Source organism: Phacochoerus africanus, chromosome 1, assembly GCF_016906955.1.
Source record: "Phacochoerus africanus isolate WHEZ1 chromosome 1, ROS_Pafr_v1, whole genome shotgun sequence".
NCBI classification, from domain to species: domain Eukaryota; kingdom Metazoa; phylum Chordata; class Mammalia; order Artiodactyla; family Suidae; genus Phacochoerus; species Phacochoerus africanus.
Genome location: NC_062544.1, coordinates 228,720,587 through 228,739,104, shown reverse-complemented (window position 1 = coordinate 228,739,104; position 18,518 = coordinate 228,720,587). Strand labels below are relative to the sequence as shown.

The following is an 18,518-nucleotide window of genomic DNA, read 5'->3' as shown; positions in this document are numbered from 1 at the left end:
ATGTAAATGTCTGTTCAGTGTGAAGTGTATTCCACTGGAGAATCCTCTGGAAGTGCTCATGGAGCAATTTTCCCTGAGTTGTTGTGTAACCCTAACAGGTTTTATATAGTCTTTATATTAAAGACCGAATATAATATCCTTAACTCACATTTTCTTTCCTTGAGCATGTATTAAATATATGTTACTAGATGATTTTCTGGCATACAGAGTTGCTGTCAAAAAGCTATTAACAATTTGATTTTCATTCCCACAATTGACTTTAATACTTTTATAAGAATATGCTTAATTTCCATTCTGAGAGTATTTTTCTACTTTTGCATTATAATCTTTTAATGTGTGTTTTCTCGTCATTTTATTTTAAGAAATTGTACTTGAATTACAATTTTTAGTATTTTTTCTGTCTGTTTATTTCCCTTAGTATCTCCCACTAAACATACTTTTTACCTTCTTTGCCTGTCTCTTTCTTTGAATCTCTTTTACCTCTTTTTTCTTTTAAAATTCATTATTTATAATCTATTTCATTTAAAAATTTCCTTCATTCTATCCTTTTAAAGTTTTGTTGAAGTATAGTTGATTTACAATGTTGTGATAATTTCTGCTGTACAACAAAAGTGATTCAATTATACAGAGACACACATCCATTCTCTTACAGATTCTTTCCCCACATAGATTATCACAGAATATTAGGTAGAGTTCTCTGTACTATACAGCAGTTCCCTCATTCTATTTTTTATTCCTTTTAATACATTAGCTTTTGTATTAATATGTTCTTGGTTTTGTTCTAGTTTGCTTTTAATTCAGAAATGATTTTCAGTTGCTGTGGCTCTGGCATAGGCCAGTGGCTACAGCTCTGATTAAACCCCTAGCGTGGGAACCTCCATATGCCACAGGTGTGGCCCTAGAAAAGACAGAAATGATTTTCAAAACATTTATTATTTCCAACCCTTTTCTGAATTCTCTCACTTATCTTTTATCTTTCATTTCTCTCCAGTTGACTCTTTTACCAGTCTTTCTAAAAATTTTTGTAGCTTTTATCATTTTCTTTATTTCTACTAGTTTATTTTGAATTATTAGGCTATAGTTTTTATTTATTTTTGAAGCCATATCTTTCTAATACACTGTTATTGTTGTAAGAATGTTACTTTGACCTCTAGTCTCTTTTTTCTAATGGTATCTTTGTATAAGATTCTATCCCGTTTCTTTTCTACACTCTATCTAGGTATGTTTGTTTAATGCATTTTGATTTTTATCATGGCTGGGTGGGCCAGGCTCTCTTTTTTAGAATCATCAGTGTTTCTGGAGCTCTCTCTTCTGTTAGTCTCAAGGTAAATTATATGCTATTGTATTCTCTGAGATGCACTTCTTTTCCACCTACCCCTCACTTTTATCTAAATTGCCTCTTTGCTTTCTCCTATTGTGACTGTTCTGTTTAATTTAGATTCTACTCACAGGGGTTTTTCTCAGCATGGGATATGTCTGAAAAGTCCCCTCTGCTCCAACACTGACAAGCTTCTTTTTGTTGCTGTTGAAAACACTGGTAATTTGGTGCCTACAAACTTCTTTCTGCATTTCTGCTGCTATTCTCATAATAGTCTGCCTGTCTTTCCAGTGATTGCTTGTTGTTTTCTGGGGGAGGTTTCTCTAATTCTAAGGGCCATCAGAAGCCCAGCTTATATCCCTCTGCTTCTTTTCACACAGTTGTTGATACTACAGTGGTCTAGTGGTTTGTCCCCACCTACGAATGGTGATTACTATTAGTGCCTATGTATTTTTACTTTTAGTCTGTTTTATAGAAAGTTTCAGATATATTCAAAAAGTTATGCCACTTATATTGTCAATTTCTCAGAATCTGGACAAACTGTACAAAAATTTAATACTTATGTATTAAAATATACATTAAATATAATTCACGTATTAAGTGGATTTCATGAAATTCACAAATATTGGTGCCTACATCCATCTCTTTTTGAAAAAAAATGATGTAAGTAAAGCAATTGCAATAATCTCAAGAATAAAATTAAATAGTATTAATGGCGATATGCAGATACGGCAAAAAAGTTTGTTGGTGATATACAGGTAACTCCATTCGGAAGTAGTGTTATAGATAAATTCCTTTAACCATAAAAGACAAGGGGAGGTTGTTTTGTTTTGTTTTTAAATTATGGGGTTGGAGTAGCCATGGGGAGCAAAGAAGGCACTGATCTCATCTATTGATCTCAAGAAAATAAGGGTATAAGAAAATAAACAGGGAGTTCCCGAAACGGCTCAGTGGTTAACGAATCCGACTAGGAGCCATGAGGTTGCAGGTTCGATCCCTGGCCTCACTCTGTGGGTTAAGGATCCGGTGTTGCCATGAGCTGAGGTGTAGGTCACAGACTCGGCTCAGATCCTGCGTTGCTGTGGTCCTGGCGTAGGCTGGTGGCTACAGCTCTGATTGGACCCCTAGGCTGGGAACCTCCATATGCTGTGAGTGCGGCTCTAGAAAAGACAAAAAGCCAAAAAAAAAAAAAAAAAGAAAGAAAATAAACAATTACTGTTTGAGAATGATGCAGGGAAGATGGACCCCAGTGGGCTGGCCTGACTTCAATTAAGGAAGGGGAATGGTGAGAGAGCTGTCAGTAAAGAGGGCAGCTGATATTGATGAGAGCTTGAAATACAGGGTTCTAAAGCGTGGATATAGCATTCTTGAATTGAGAAACATTATTTTTTAAAAAAATGTGCTGCTGATAATAATGAGAATATTCATACCCCATGATCCATTAATTATACTTCTGGGAATTTATCTTAAGTAGCTGAAGCTAGTAATTTAAGAATGATCCTTGCTATAAAGCTTGTAATCGTTTTTTTAAAAAAGTGAAAACCCAAACTGAAAAAGCCTATGATTCAGTAATTAAGAATGACTGAACAAATGATGATGTGTACATATGACATATAGCCTCTAAGAATTTCAACCACAGATAGTTTAAGAATCATGAAAAACATTTTAAGTAAAAATATGGTAACTACTCTATATGAGTCTGTAGTAGTGGACACATACCAGATATTTATCAAAATCCACAGAATGTATGGCACCAAGTGTGAACCCTAAGGAGAATAAACTATGGACTTTGGGTGATAATGAGGTGTTTGATGTAGGTCTGTTGATTGTAGTGAGGGCGTAACTGAGGTTAGGAATGTTACCAATGGGGGAGGCTGTGCCTCTGAGGGGGGGATATATGGAAATTCTGTACTTTCCACTCAATTTTGCTACAAACCTAAAACTTCTCTAAAAAGATTAAAATGTTTAAAAGATAATTAGAGGTTAAGTTATAAAGTTTTATATTCTGCCTGATCTAGGAGAGGCAGTCTTAAACCTAAAGCACCCATTTGGGATTAAAGCAGAGGAACTTTCCAGACTGTGAGTTGGGTACTGTCAGGGTTTTCTGCAGTTTTTTTCAGCGATAAACAACTCTGTGCTTCTCAGCGGCTCATTTATCCAATGAGGACTATATGTGAGGTCTTCTTCATAGATGTACCCTGAGGATAGATGAATCTCTGTACTAACATGGTTCTCATTTCTTGGATTAAAAGCACTTTACAAACCAATCACAGATCCATGTCTTTCCCACCTTATGTTTTTTTATAGTTACACAGGATGAATGGAGAAGCAGCCGTACAATAGAAATAGAGATAAATCGGACTCTGGAAATACCATGCTTTCAAAATATCTCCTTAGAAATTTCACCTAAGCTCAACTTTTCTTGGCTGGTGGTAAGTGTTGCCCTTTTCGGTGAATAACTGCAATGATCTTTAAATATTAATTGAAGTAAAGTGAATAACGAGTAATAATAGGGAAGGAAACCTGCTGGACTAGAGGTGGGCATTATGTGGAAGGTTGCAGCGACACTAGGATTCTTTCTGACTTAGCAAGCCTCCAGGTCTTTGAATGCAGCAACTTAGAAATTCGTTCCTAAAGAATAATTCTATCTCAAGCTATATACTAAACCATAATTCCAGAGAGAAAAAAAGTGTGAAATCCTGGGGAGGAGCCACATCCAGCATAAGCCTCTACTCTCACATATGTGTTTTACACATATGTGCAGAGAGGTGTGGCCTCCCTTTTCCCAGAACCCTTAATACTGCGTCCTGGAAAACATACAACATTCCTCAGACTGGGAACACAGGCTCTAATGCTTAGCAGGTACAGGTAGAAAATGTACATGAGAGAAGCAGGACCAGGATAAGAGGCAGCCCTTGCCCAGCTCTGTTATTGCCACAGGTAATGGTAGGCCCATAGCTGCCATGTTTTCTGGCTTAAAAGAAAAATAAATAAATAAAGTAGAAATATTTTTTGAGAAATTTTCCAGTGCAAGCCAACTAACTGGCAGCTAGCTCTTAACCAATGTATGTAGTAGATTTCTAATACTACTGTGAAATCAGTTAATAACACAAGTCTAACACAATGACAAAGATAACCATAAACACAATTTTGTGAGTCACAGAATAGGGTATTTATTTAGGTGGTCTGGAACATGATTATATTAATTTTCAGATCACCATCAAAGTGAAAACACAAGACTTAAAAATTCTTATGGAACTAATAGATGTCCATGAATATAGCAGCTGATACAGTATGTAAGATACTGTATTCAGATGGTTGATCATTCATCTTACAAGTTACTAGATTTCTGTCTTGGGAACTAGACTTTTCATATAAAAAGATTTTTCTGAACATGTACCAAATCCAAAATAATTGACTTGCAAGTAGACCTTAAAATACAACCTACTGGTAATTTTTTACTGTCTATTTTTTTGTGGTTTTTAAAAAAATTTTTATTGTTATTTTCCCAATACAATTTTTTTTCTACTGTACAGCATGGTGATCCAGTTACACATACATGTATACATTCTTTTTTCTCCCATTATCATGCTCTATCGTAAGTGACTAGACATAGCTCTCAGTGCTACACAGCAGGATTTCATTGCTAATCCATTCCAAAAGCAATAGTTTTCACCTATTAACCCCAAGCTCCCAATCCATCCCACTCCCTTGCCCTCCCACTTGGCAACCACAAGTCTATTCTCTCAGTCCATGATTTTCTTTCCTATGGAAAAGTTCATTTGTGCCATATATGAGATTCCAGATATAAGTAATAGTCAGTAGGATCAAAAATATTATAAAATAACTTTCTCAAATCACTCTAAAATCTATTTTGTGTCTTTGTCATCTGTCAAAAAACACATTCCCCCCCCTTTTAGGGTTTGGTTTGCAAAATGTCCTGCCTGACGTTTTGCCTATCATTACTATAAGTCAGTTGTTCTTAACAAATTTGATGCACTGGTTCTTAGAAAAAACTTGCAACATCAAGGTGATGTTGAGAAGGCAGAAACCTGCTATATGAAACATTGCTGTAATGGAAATGCACTGCCTACACCTTGTGTGCATTATTAATATTTCGCACCAATGGGCAAAACATTTCCACCCTAATTATCACAATTTCACTATCAATGGGAATAGTAAGGTTTAACGGTAATAAATAAGAATAAAATTTAATAAAGCTTTACTTTAGAAATTTTTGCTGGCAAGTTGATCTGTAAGTGTTCTTATCTTATCTAAAAGGTATCAATGACAAGCAAATGTTAAAGCTTTTAGTTAGGTTGTGTCTTTTCTGTGACCCTGAGCCTCTCTAGGGCAAAAAGCTACATGACTTACTTCAAAATTCCGTAGCATCTAGTCTAGAAAATAGGCACTTAGCAAATATCTAATAAATAATTGAATGGATCTGTTTCTCTCTCTCATCTTCCCTCACAGTCCTATCTGTTGGCCTCATCTTAAATTGGTGATCACCAGCCCTCATGCTAGCTGTCTGGTTAATGAACACTTTAACCAGACAGCTAGTATCAATGACTAGATAACTGATAAGCCATCCTTTAAGAGTTTTCTTCAAAGAAACTAAGAAGGTTATAGAGACATTATCTTTGAATCCTGCCAGGACATTTAGGATAAATGAGGGACAGAGAGATTGCACCTAAGGTCATACAGTGAGAGAGTGAGTCCTAAACCTCTACTGGAACTTCAAGCCATGCTCTCACTGTAAAGAATGCATCATGATTGAGACAACTTGAGGAATCTTTTTGAAAGAAACCTCTTTTCAAAGGGAACATTGTATTGGCAAATGTGCTGATTAAATTCCAACTGTGCATTCCCTTTTTAAATGTCAAAATCTATTTGCTCCTCTGATTTACATCCATACTCCACACTGCTGGCGCTGTGGGATTCAGCAAGTCTGAGATGAAATCATCTAATCTCCCATTATTAAGGACTGAACGGCAGCTCTTTATGTCATGACTGTTATAGGTCTGCAGAGAACATAAATATCCCCTCAATCCATATTTTAGTTCTTTAGTCTCTTGTTAAACTGGCAGTCATAAACGTAATGATAACCGATTGTTCTTACGGACACGATATAATGTGGCTTTTAGAAAAAGGTTAAAAAGTAGAGATAGGCTGAGCTCAGGAAGGTATAGAAACCTGCTGTATTGAACTCAGTAACTCTACTACTCCCACTTCAAGTACTGTGTTAAACCCTGGAAACAATTTGGCGAACTAAAATTATTTTAATCTAGGTGGCTGGAAAACAAAAGCTATGTTCTGTATGTGGAATTTTATAAAACCAAATTAATTCAGTCATGACCCTCATGGGAAAGGTTATTACTGGGATTCCCAGTTATCATAAAAATACTGTTTGCTCTGTGTACCTGTCCCTGTGCTAAGGCTGTGTGACATGTGTTGGTGGAGCATTTACTTTGCACTTGGGGATGTTACGTTCAAGGATCAGGACTACACTGAAGAAGAAAGGAGTCTGGTGCAAAGTGTGTATCCGACCTTTATCTAGCATGAGATGAGCGGTAACTAGGTAAACAAAAGGGTTAACCCTCAGTGTCCACTGAGGGTCCATGGGCCGGGTGGGATGATGTGCAAGAAGTCAGAGAATGTGTATATTTAGAGGGAACGCAGTTGGTAGAGAAAGGAGAGATGATATTTTTCCCAGTTTATGTCCTGAAGCACAAGCATACTCATCGGGGAAATTCTGCATGCTTACTCTGGGAGCTTCTCAATACAGTCTAATATTCTGTGTTTATTCCAAACTATCATCCTGATTTCCCACAGTATAAATTTCAATTCAATCTAACAAACACATGTGAATCTGTTTTAAGTGCCAAGCCCTGCAGGGATACATAACTATGTTGGACATATTTCCCACCATGAAATACAGCTTTAATAAAAATGTTTAAAAAAATGGCAACATAAAGGGAAGAGAGTTTGATTCTGACTAAATGGACATGGAAAAGCCTCTTTGGTTAAGTCTGAGCTGAATAATTAAAGCCAGCAAAAAACAGACCCTGAACCTGTGAGCACATGTGGTGGTGTTGCCCAAACTAGGCCTATGACCACCGTTGCTGAATAGAAATGCAGAGACAGTTTTGGGTGAAGGAGAAAAATAATAGCTGTATTGTTTGCTGGCAAAGGAGGCCACAGCAGGCTAATGCCTTAAAGACTATGCCCTCTTTGGGAGAGATCAGGAGATGGTTTTACAGTTTGGGGAATGGAAATGGGGCTGTATATAGATAAGGATCAGGGTAGAGGCAAACCTGCATTGTCTTTCAAAGCTGGTGTTTCCAGGCCCCCAGGACTAGTTCTGGCAGTCCTTCCTTTGGGAGTGAAGAATGCTTCATCAAGGGGTTCTTCCATTTATTGGGGGTTTTAGTTGTACAGAAAGGCTCAGGATATTTATTGTTCCATGTATTCCTTGAGGAGGAACCAGGACCCTGCCCCAAGGTTGCACTTTTGCCTCTTAACTGCTCCTCCCTGGTCTCTGCATCCCCTGCTTCCCTGATCAGCAACTGCCCTTTGGATTTCAGGGAAGGTCATGGAGGCTGAGGCTTATTCCCTAAAAACAAGAAATTGAAGACACAGAAAGAGTGAAGTGTCTAGCTAGCTCCATTACAGTAGTGGGGATGGGGGAGGTTTTGAGGGAATATTTGTTCTTAAAGTTGGTGAATAAAGAGAAACCTATGACTATTCTCTTTCAAGTCATGAAAAGAAAGTGAGAAACCTATCAGACTCAAATGGTTCAATATTAGTATATAATGGATATAACTAAAACTTAGGTGCTTATGTTTCTTAAAATTTTTATCTATAACTGTGTCTTTTCAATATTCTCTTTTTTAGTACTTGCGATGTTTTGTATGTAAACAAAAATCGAAAGTGTACCATAAATACTGTTGGTTTTCTATGCTATGGGAAGCCCAGCTATTCGGAAAACAAAGCTGTCACCTTCTACCTGATGGCGGCTGACCCTAATTATCTTCACCATAATCAAAAATAAAGTGCTAGCCAACTGACAGAGTGTTGACAACCAGTTGTGATGATTGGAAAAATGTTGTTGTGGCTCTATAAAATGGACGTGGGAAGCTTTGTAAGCAGCTTATTTTGACAGCACGGACTGGATAGAGAATAAATGGAGAAAAGTGAAGGTAGGAAGCAGTTAGGAGATTAAGAAACAGCAATCGATGCAGTTAACGGAATTTATTGAATGAGCTGGGTACACTCAGCATCTGCCTTGGTGCTGTGGCTGTGACATGAAGCTGCGGACCCATAGATGAGGTAACTTCACTAAGTCCAGTAGTACCCCAGTCTCTTTTCTGTATTGAAAATTCTGACTCTAGTACTAAAATAGGAACCCCTCTGCAAAATTTTTGTCAGGTCATTAAGAGACCTTCAGGAGGAGTTCTCCATGATTCATTATGATCCCACCCGCCCTCATCATACTAGTTGTTTTACCCAACTCCCGTGTATTATTTAACTATGCATTTATTTTTGTTCTGTAGGTCCTGATGTTCTGTTTGTTTTTCTTATGAATATATTCTTCTTCTCCAACAGAATCTCAGCAGAAAAGTCAAGGACTGTCCTTTCTACTGCTTTGGTGAGGCTGTATATAGCAAAGTCATTAGCAGCATGGCTCTTAGAAGGAAATCGTTATTTGCAAATCCTGGCTCCGCCATTTACTAGCTATGTGCCCTGGGAGCTAGAATTAGGGTGAGGTGAATAGAGCCTTAACCTTGGGTACAGAATTTAAGGGAGCACTCAAAAAATCATTAATCAAGGTATATATCTCAATAAAATATGTTTTAAAATCAAAATTTAGGGACAATCCATGATGAACAAAATGTCAGATGTTTAAAGAAAGGTATGTTCTTTGTTTTGAGACCCTGCTGTGTTGTTTAAAGAACAGGATTTCCCAATCAGCCTGAGGTTCCTGGGTCTTCATGGCAATGTGCCCCCCACGGGCGGGGTCTGAAGATTGACATGGCAGGAGAAAAGATTGAGCAACACATGGTTTTGTGTAGTCATTTTTCTAAATGTTGAATTGTAGAGGTTTTTTAAAAAACTTTTTCCACGGAGCCAAAATACGGGAGAATATTTTGATAAGTGCATGAAGAACCACACATTTTTCCTCTTGCCTCAGAATTCTCTGTGACCTTGGATGTGTTGCCTAGCCTGAGTTTTAGTTCTATCATCCGCAAAAGGGGGCAATTATAGTACTGGCCCCATGGTCTTTCTATGAGGTACCAAATAACTTAGCACTGTACCTATGTTCAACATATTAAAAACTAATTTTTAAAGTGTTCATTTTAGGACTCGCCATAATTCTTCAGTTTAGCCAGGCAGAGAGTAAAAACTCATGAATTCACACCAGGTTGATCCAGGGGAGGCTGGTGGGTGGGGAGCTGGTATTAATTGAACATCTACTGAGAATTAGAACTCATGTAAGTGTCTTAGCTATTTTGATTTACATTCCTTGTTTAATTGTAAGAGTCTACCAAGTTGAAAATCCCATGAAGTTTTAGAAATATTTATAAATAGTAGAAAATTTATCAAAGTCTTTTCTTTGAAGAATAAGAAAAAGAAAACTGGGCAAAAATAAAGACTGTACAAGACCCCCTACCAGTCTGTTTCCTGCAGAACAGGCTACCTAGAATCATTATTATCAGGAGTTGAGGTATATTCTCTAACCCCTCTCGCCAAAGGCTTCTTTCAGTTAACAAATTGTTCATTCTGTAATCTCCAATTTATAATCTCCAAATTACTCTGGCTTCCTGGAATTTAAAAAATTTTTTTCCTTCCAGATGGTCCACAAAAATTTTTGTTTGTTTCATGATGATTAGGTTTTATTAATATGTGCTGTCTCTGAGGCATACTCGTCCCTTATTTGATGCTATGACTTAAGTGCCTTCTTTGTGTGACTTTCGAGCAAGCTACTTAACTTCATTTTATTCCAGATTATTGTAAGGGATTAAATAAGGTAAGACTTAAAAGTACTTGGTGCAGTGCCTAAAACACAGTAGATGCTAAGTAAATTTAAGCAGTGCCTAATAAGAATATAGAAATTTAGTAGTGGATATAGCATAATATTAATATTGTTTCTCCCTCTTCCATGGGTAGATATTTATTTCATTGTTTACCTGTAAAGTCTTTTCTCACCTCTCCTCCCATTTGCTCCCTGAAGGCAGACGCTCACGTGCAGGTTCTTGTCCTACCCCTTTATATGTAGGGGCTCTAAAATCTCTCAGGATTCCCTGATGCTGTAGGTTACAGGGCACACTTTCCAACAGAATCTCTCCTTCCAAACAAAGGAAGAAGTCCTTCCTCCGCAATAGTCTGACTCCCAGAAAACGAACAAACAGAAAACCCTATGCCTAATTTTTTAAAAATATCTTTTCTCTTTCAATTAAACAACTCTGTCCAGTCACCCCTACACAATAACGGAAAAGCAGTTTTTTTCATCAGTCACCATCCTCAGCCTCTGACTGCCCCTTTTCAACAACAAAGTGACAGATGGAAATGTTCCAACTGGCAAGACGTTTACTGAAAGGCCAAGAAGAATTCTGAACTCCAAGTTGTACAAAAGCAGTCCCTGTGCATAGAACAGGAGCTGTAAAACTTAGCTTGTGTTAAAGGACCTGCAGGGGGAGCCTGCCTCCTTAATTGCTGGCCTCCTGCTCTGCAGACACTGAGTGAGATGCTCTCCTCTTTCTTCTGCTGGCACCACCCAATCCTTAGAGCTCCTTTGGGGCCCCGTCTCCGAACATAAGCTCTCTCCTTTTCATTTTCTGTACCCTTCCTCATTAGGAAGACTCTTAGGTCCTTCTTTACGTAGGTATAAAGGTATATACTTTGTCCTAAGTGGGTTGTGTTCTCTGCTGATGGTATTATCTGTATATCTCTAGGTAAAGCTGATACCAGTCCTCACTATATTCACCTAAAAGAATTGTGTCTTATGTAAGGGATTCTACAAAGGATATTCTGGGAATATCTATATAAATTATTTGTCTGCCTTCCTGTTCCCACTAGTTCTGCTCCAAGCCCAGCCTTGAATTCTCTCCCTTATCTAGCTTCCCTTCCCTCTGCCCTGAATCTCTTGTTTTTTTAACCAGAGATTCCAAGTCACAGACCTTTGTTTTTCTTATTTCATGACCTCTTCCCCACCTAACACATTCCTGTTCACCTATCTCCTTTTCAGTTCCTTCCATTTCTCCTGACCCCTGCGCATAATGATTCATCTGTGGTTTTGAGTCAGACCAGTAGGTTCTCAGCTCTGCCTCCTCTGGGGGTCTTTTAAAAAATGCCCTGAACAATTGTGTTAGAATCTCCACAGAAGATGCTTGTGCATCAGAATGTGTTCAAAGCGACACAGTTGAAAATATTGACTTACACTAAAGGGATATAAGGACACAACCTTTCCTCCACCCTTGTGCCCCTCAAGAGTTCCCTCCTCACCAGGCCCTTTTCCCAACCCCTTGACTGACGCTGAACAACACTGTGGCACACCCAGAACCTCGTCCGTGAAATTCAGAGGAAGGCAAGAATAATGGAGGCTGTTTTTCACAGACCCAAAAATGGATATGGATAGAAACCAAGTAATCCAGCTAAACTCTGTGCTCCAAAATTCCAATTAATGTTTACAGCCTACTCTTTATGTGTCCTCTTTGAAGGTCACACACAGAAATGAGGCAGAAGGATCAGGGCCACAGCTAGGCTGAGGGAAGGAGGTGCCAAGGCACAACATTTAAGGAGGCACTGATTCTCAGGTGCCCAGCCTGCACTTATAAAATCCTGAGGGACCTCCTTAAATTTTGCATCCTAGGAGTCTCTTCTTACCCACTTTTGTTCCTGGCTCCAAGGGGAGCTAAAATGAGACCTTTTCGAAAGGAATTCTGGGAAGAGAGAATTTCTGTGATCACCCAGTTCAGTGAAGATTTGATAAGCAAAACTGATACAGCCTCCTGAGCACATCTTAGCATCAAGATTTCAAGACTTGAAATGAGAATTATGATCAGACATGAGCTTCCAAGGCTTACTTCCGAAATCTCACCCCTGATATACAGCTTATGGAAAGTTATGTAGGGGAAGTTTTAATCGGAAGAGCAGCAATTTTCTATTTGTATTAGGAGAGAATGACTGATTTTTATTTGAAGTGTAGTGATACTTTTTCTAGTAACATACTCAGAATCTCTTAATTTCACTTTCTCATTCATCGTCTCTATTGTTAAAGGTATAAATGAATTCATGCACGTGGAACACCTAGTCCAGAGCTGGCAGAGTTGAGTACTCAAAGCTGGTAACCATTTTGTCTCATCAGGAGGGTAATGGAACGCAGGAAACACTTATCACCCAAGATCACCCCATCAGCAGTTCCACATTTTTTAAAGACAGAGTCAAGCTGGGTGCAAACTACACACTCCACCTCTCTCCAGTCCACATCCACGACGATGACCAGAAGTTCTCTTGCCACATTGTAGTCAGGCCTGGCAAAATCTTGGCGAGCTCCACCACGGTCAAGGTTTTCGGTAAGAGTTTATGTTCTCTGGACTCACTGCCATCCTCCTGTCACTGTCTCCTGCCTTCTCTCCCCTAGAGAGGGAAGCACCCTGTTAGCTGGAGAATAGCCACACAAGTGTGGCTGTTCTGGAGCTCTGTTTGCCTTGACACTTGTCAGGCATGGTGGGAGTGGGGATGAGGGTAGGAAGCTACAGAATGACAGTTCAGTTAATGGAATAAAATCATGCAGGAAGCCACAGATTAGTCATTTTCCTGGTAACCATTATCTTATGTGCAATTTTTTTTTTTTTTTTTTTTGCTTTTTAGGGCCACATGTGCAGCATATGGAAACTCCCAGGCTATAGGTCAAATTGTAGCTGCAGCTGCTGGCCTACACCACAGCCACAGCAATGCCAGATCCGTGCTGCGTCCGTGACCTGCACTACAGCTCACAGCGATGCTGAATCCTTAACCCACCGAGTGAGGCCAGGGATCAAACTCACATCCCCATGGCTACTAGTCAGGTTCGTAACCTGCTAAGCCATGACAGGAACTCCATTATGTGCAATTTTAGTTTCCTAAGAATAGCGGAAGTCTCTTTAATTATAACTGCCAAAGTCCGATTGCTTAGTTGTTAATTGTCTTAGTTGCTTGCTGGAGCAGGTGGAATAAGGCCAGGGTGCGAAAAGGAAGATGATAAAACAGTTCAAAGAAGCTCTGCAGGGTCCCCTCACCCCAGCAAGGCCAGCTGGGGTGAGAGACTGTCCAGTTCCTCCAGCAAAGGAACCTGCAGGGGTGGCCTCTGACCTTGCATTTGCAGCAGAGTAGAGCCTAGCTGAAATATCCCCTGTGGCCTCAATCAAATTGCAGACACTCTGCAGGATGCAAATTTAAGAAATGTGAAAATTCTATTTTGCTCAGTGGTGCAAGGAAATATTAATGAACAGAAACCCTTGGCTTGGGATAGTTTTCATTTTTTGTGACCAAGATCTGTGTTTTTTAAAAAACATTTTTAAATGAAGACAAAGAAAAACAGTGATATGGATGAGCAATTAACTGTTTTTTAAAATGAGGTAAACAAAGAGAAAATAATTCATAGGACCTAAAATGTGGGCTGGGAGATTTTCCCTCAGATATCTGAATAAGACAAGTGAAAAATCTTTGTTTTTCCTTGGCATCTTATTGCATAATTATTAGAGGTCACACAGTTCAGCATTCTGAAGGAAACATGAACCCCTTTAGTTCACAAAGAGGGGGATAACTACCGCCAAAATATATTTAGCTTGAAGTCTCTTGCTTATAGCTTTTCCTTTACCTCTTTCTCTGGCTCTCACTCTCTTCTTCCTGCCCTTCCCTCCCTCTTTCCCCATCTCTCCTCAGGGATGGTCTAGGAAACAATCAACTGCCCCTGATGATAAGTCAGGTTCCTTATGGAGCCTAAACAATGTCCTGCGATGAGTTGGAAAGACTATCCATCTCTTTTATTGATATCCCATGCGCTCATTTACCGGGGTGTGATTGTCTTAGCACAAACATGAAACTGACTCATCTGGCCTGACTGCCCACGAATCAATAAAGGCAGCCATCCAGATAGGAAAAGAAATAATTCTGTGTTAAGCAAACTGTATGCCATTTGACCAAGGGTTTTTGTACCATAACTCGATCTCATTGCCTTGCCAACATTTAAACCATGTCCTGTATTTCTTTGCTGCATTAAAATACCTTCATCTTGGTGTGGATGCTTTTGACTCTTTTATATCTTACCCTTATCACCCTGTCTTTCCATCTCTCTGTCTATATTTCCTTTTGCTTCTTCTTTGAACACCTTTCAGTGGATCCTTAAAAATATGAGACTCTGCCTACTTGCTCATAAATTAGATTTTTTCCTGCTTCCTGGCCTTCTCCTTTAGCAAATGGACCAGGTTAGTTGTGTTTGGATAATTTTATCCAGTCTTTAATCTATTTGGGGGCATCACCCAAGTGTGTATTAGAGCAAGCCTGGCACACAGGGATAACACATACCTATTCAGAACCCACTCTGCCTCTCTGGGCAATTCCTCAAATAGAGTAAGCCAAAAACAAAAACACGAAAACCTTGAAGTAAATTCTCAACTATATCCCAGAGCCATTCTACACACCCTAAATCCAGTTTATTTTTTCTTCCTGAACACCTTCATTCTCAGACAGATCAGAGACCAGAGGCGTGCCCTCTGCCACTCCTGGCACCCCTGGCACTATCCTCCTCTGACTTTACTTTCCTTAGTAGGGAGTCACCTGCCATCACAGGTTTGCTCTCCTGCACTCCTAAACTCCGAACGTGATTGTCCTGAGCCCAAAAAAGAATCTGTCTCTCTCTATCACCCCGCAGCTTTTAGGGATTGTTCTTTCTTTTAAGTCCTTCCTTCTGCTGGCATTTGTTGCTAATAGGAGAGCAGAAATAGCCCTCCTTCCACTACTGCTTTAGGTTGTGTCTTGGTTTGGGTTCCCCTGAAAGAAAACTTTAAGACAAGAATTTGAATTAATTCATTTGAGAGGCAATCCTAGGAAACATAGGATTAGGAAAATATGTCCAACAAAGGGAAAGGAGATACTGTACATTATCAAGCTGGTTACCATTGTGGGTTTAGAGCTTTTTCCCTCTGGGAATGCTGGGAGAACAAATATCACAGTTATCCCAAATGAAGGCAACGAAGCTGGGGTATTTCCCTCCAGCTCCCATCTGTTATGGCTATGCACTCTCTGGAATTTCCAGTCTGCTCTGCTATGGAAGGAGTGTGCTGCCACAACCCCAGTCGGTCTTCAGGAGGGAGTCAGAAATGCCTGGCCAGAGGCTTCAGTGAGCAGAGGCTGAGAGGCGAGGGTCATGTCAGTTTCTCCACTGGTTCATAGACAGCTCTGTCTGCTCCCCTTGAGAACTTACTTAAAGCTATTTCAGTTCAACATGATGTTCTCAATGTCTGTTTGGTGCTGAACACTTTTTTGTTTTTCTTTTTAGGGCCGCACCTGCAGCATATGGAGGTTCCCAGGCTAGGGGTCAAGTCGGAGCTTTGGCTGCTGGCCTGCGCCACAGCCACAGCAATACGGGATCTGAGCCACGTTTGCAACCTGCACCACAGCTCATGGCAATGCTGGATCCTTAACCCACTGAACAAGGCCAGGGATCAAACCTTTGTCTTCATGGATGCTAGTCAGATTTGTTAACTGCTGAGCCATGACGGAATCTCGTGAGCACTTTTAAGTGCTGGGGATGGAGAGATGGATAAAACCCTCTGGCTTCCAGGCACTTAGCATCTAGCAGGAAAACAAAATCACTGAGGTTGTCCGTGGTATCTTCTAGCACCAAGCAACTTAACAAGAATTAGGTGTTTTTCCTATCCCCTTCAGGGGGCCGTAACTTATGCTTTATTTAGTTCCAGGTGTTTGGACAAATAGAATACTCCTCTCTTCTCTATGCCTGCTGCCTGCCCCTTCCCTCTTCCACATTGCTCATTTCACCCAGAATTATCACTCAAGAATCAGATGCCACCTCTTCCAAAAGCCTCCTCTTATTCCCCAACATTAGGTTAAAAGCTTCTCTTAAAAGCTCCCTTCAAATCCTACACATTCTCAATAACAGTAGTTATATCAACTACATATACATATATATATTACACACATAGATACATATATATTAATTTCTATTAATATACATACATATATATTAATTTCTATTTTATCTATCTATATTTTCCATGAAAATGTAAATTTCTTGAGGATGATGAATATTATTTGTTCACTTTTGTTTCCTAGGCATCCTGTATAGTGCTGGCACACAGTGAGAATTTAATAAATATCTGATGAGTTGTGAATTTTTCACACACACACACACACACACACACACACACACACACACCCTGGTGACCAGGAAGGGTATCATTCAGTGCCACTAACTGTGCTTTTCTTGCCTTTAAGCTAAGCCAGAAATTCCCATGATTGTGGAAAATAATTCCATGGATGTCCTTGGAAAGGTGAGTCACTTTAAAGCCTTTGAAAATCTACAGTATAGTGTGGCAGGGTGTGTCAGTCAGTTTGCATCGTTAGCCAGAATGTTTTCTCAGAGGATCCTACTCCAGTTAACTTCTGGTGGGGATGAAGGGAAGCTGAATTGATTCAAGAAACCAGATGGGGATCCTTATTTTCTGACTTAGGGCTCTCAAAACATGTGATCTTGTGATCTTTAGTCCTTAAATTTCCTGGAAAAATTGTCTCAGTTGTTTAAATTTTGTTTAGTAAAAATTGAAGTAGATAGTGAAGGAAAACTAGGGCAGAAAGCAGTGGGGATCTGGTCTAAGAATGAGGTTTTTGCTCAGCTGATATTTAATTTGTTCTAATTCATTTCCTATACCAGCTTTTCTAATATTTGTATTTTTAAGTGACACGAGGAAATATGCCCTTCTGAACTCCTTCAGAACCCTGGCTAGTCCTTAGGCAGTAGGAGAAAGAGCAAGAGAAAAAGAAAATGAGAATAGGGCCCCCTGACTTTAATTTCTCATCAGCAGTTCTCAGCTTCTAGTCTTTGCGACCTGGGTTCCCTTCCCACCTCGTCCTCTTGCTGGCTGTGACCTTGGGCTAATTACAGCAAACCTTTGTAGTCAGTTTTCCCATATGAAGGGGATAAAGGGAGTATCAGCACGTTGTTGCTGTTTTTAAGAATTAAATGAAATAATGTATGAAAAGTTCCTAGTATATTGTTTGGTGTATGTTAAGTGCTTGGTAAGCATTTTTGTTGTTGTTATTATGTGTTGATCAGCTGTCTTGTGGTATTATGACTTCACTCAGTCTTTTCAAAACTCCAAGTAGAATAAATATTCTCATGAATTCTCAAACATTTCCTGTTGTGCAAGGTGCAAGAAAATTATACTCGCATTCTAGTTTCCTCTAGACCCAAGAATATTTAGTTATTTAAATAACCATGATTTCTTGTCATCATTTTTACTGAATATCAGTCATATAATTTGACAGCTGCTTACAAGCCATGGTTCAGACAGTGTGGTGCAGTTTTAAATGAGTGTATTAGCCAAGTCTTTGTATCTTTTGTTGATTTTATGGCTGGCTTAGTCTCTTAGATTGTTACCGTAGGTGAGAGTACATAGGAAAGATTTCTGTGTTTTTTGTTTCACTGTAATTATTTTTCAAGTTTATTAGTGGACTTCATTTCAGTAGTTTAAATAAAACAAAAAAATCTAAAATCTAGTGTTTGGTAGGCTTTTTTCTTTTCTTTTACTTTTTCTTTTTTTTTGGGGGGGAGGGGGGAGGTTCTTGAGCCAGTGTTTACAGGTAATATGGACTCAATCTAGATATAGAGTCACAAGCTTGGATCCAAGAATTTCAGTTTAAAAAAAAAAAAAAGAACTTTGTCTTATGTGTCATCAGATATTCTCTTCTGTACCCAAGCTTCCCTAGGCAATGACTAGACAAATCAAAGGATTTTTCCTTCCTGGGGAATTAGTGAATAATCTCTCACCAACTCCATGAAACCAGCTACAGGATACAGCTTGTCTATGGATCTTTTAAGACCTTGCCAGACATTAGTAATTCCTCACTCTAGTATTCTTATAATCCCCACTGCATTTATAATAACTGATTAACTCTTCAGAGCCCTTTCACATGCCTTTAT

The 18,518-nt window shown here is 39.2% G+C and overlaps 1 protein-coding gene across 4 annotated transcripts in view; it reads left to right on the top strand.

Annotated features, from left to right (window-relative positions):
• The window catches only part of CD96 (CD96 molecule), an 84,747-nt gene that overhangs the window by 10,821 nt on the left and 55,408 nt on the right, over positions 1-18,518 (top strand). For all 4 annotated transcript variants that reach the window (XR_007136544.1, XM_047792823.1, XM_047792815.1 and 1 more), the window contains exons 3-5: positions 3,626-3,750; positions 12,684-12,891; positions 16,814-16,869. Coding sequence is in view for 3 of the 4 variants with exons in the window: in XM_047792823.1 (XP_047648779.1) it covers positions 3,626-3,750; positions 12,684-12,891; positions 16,814-16,869 (389 nt within the window). In the remaining variant the exon portion in view is untranslated. The remainder of the gene's footprint in view (positions 1-3,625; positions 3,751-12,683; positions 12,892-16,813; positions 16,870-18,518) is intronic.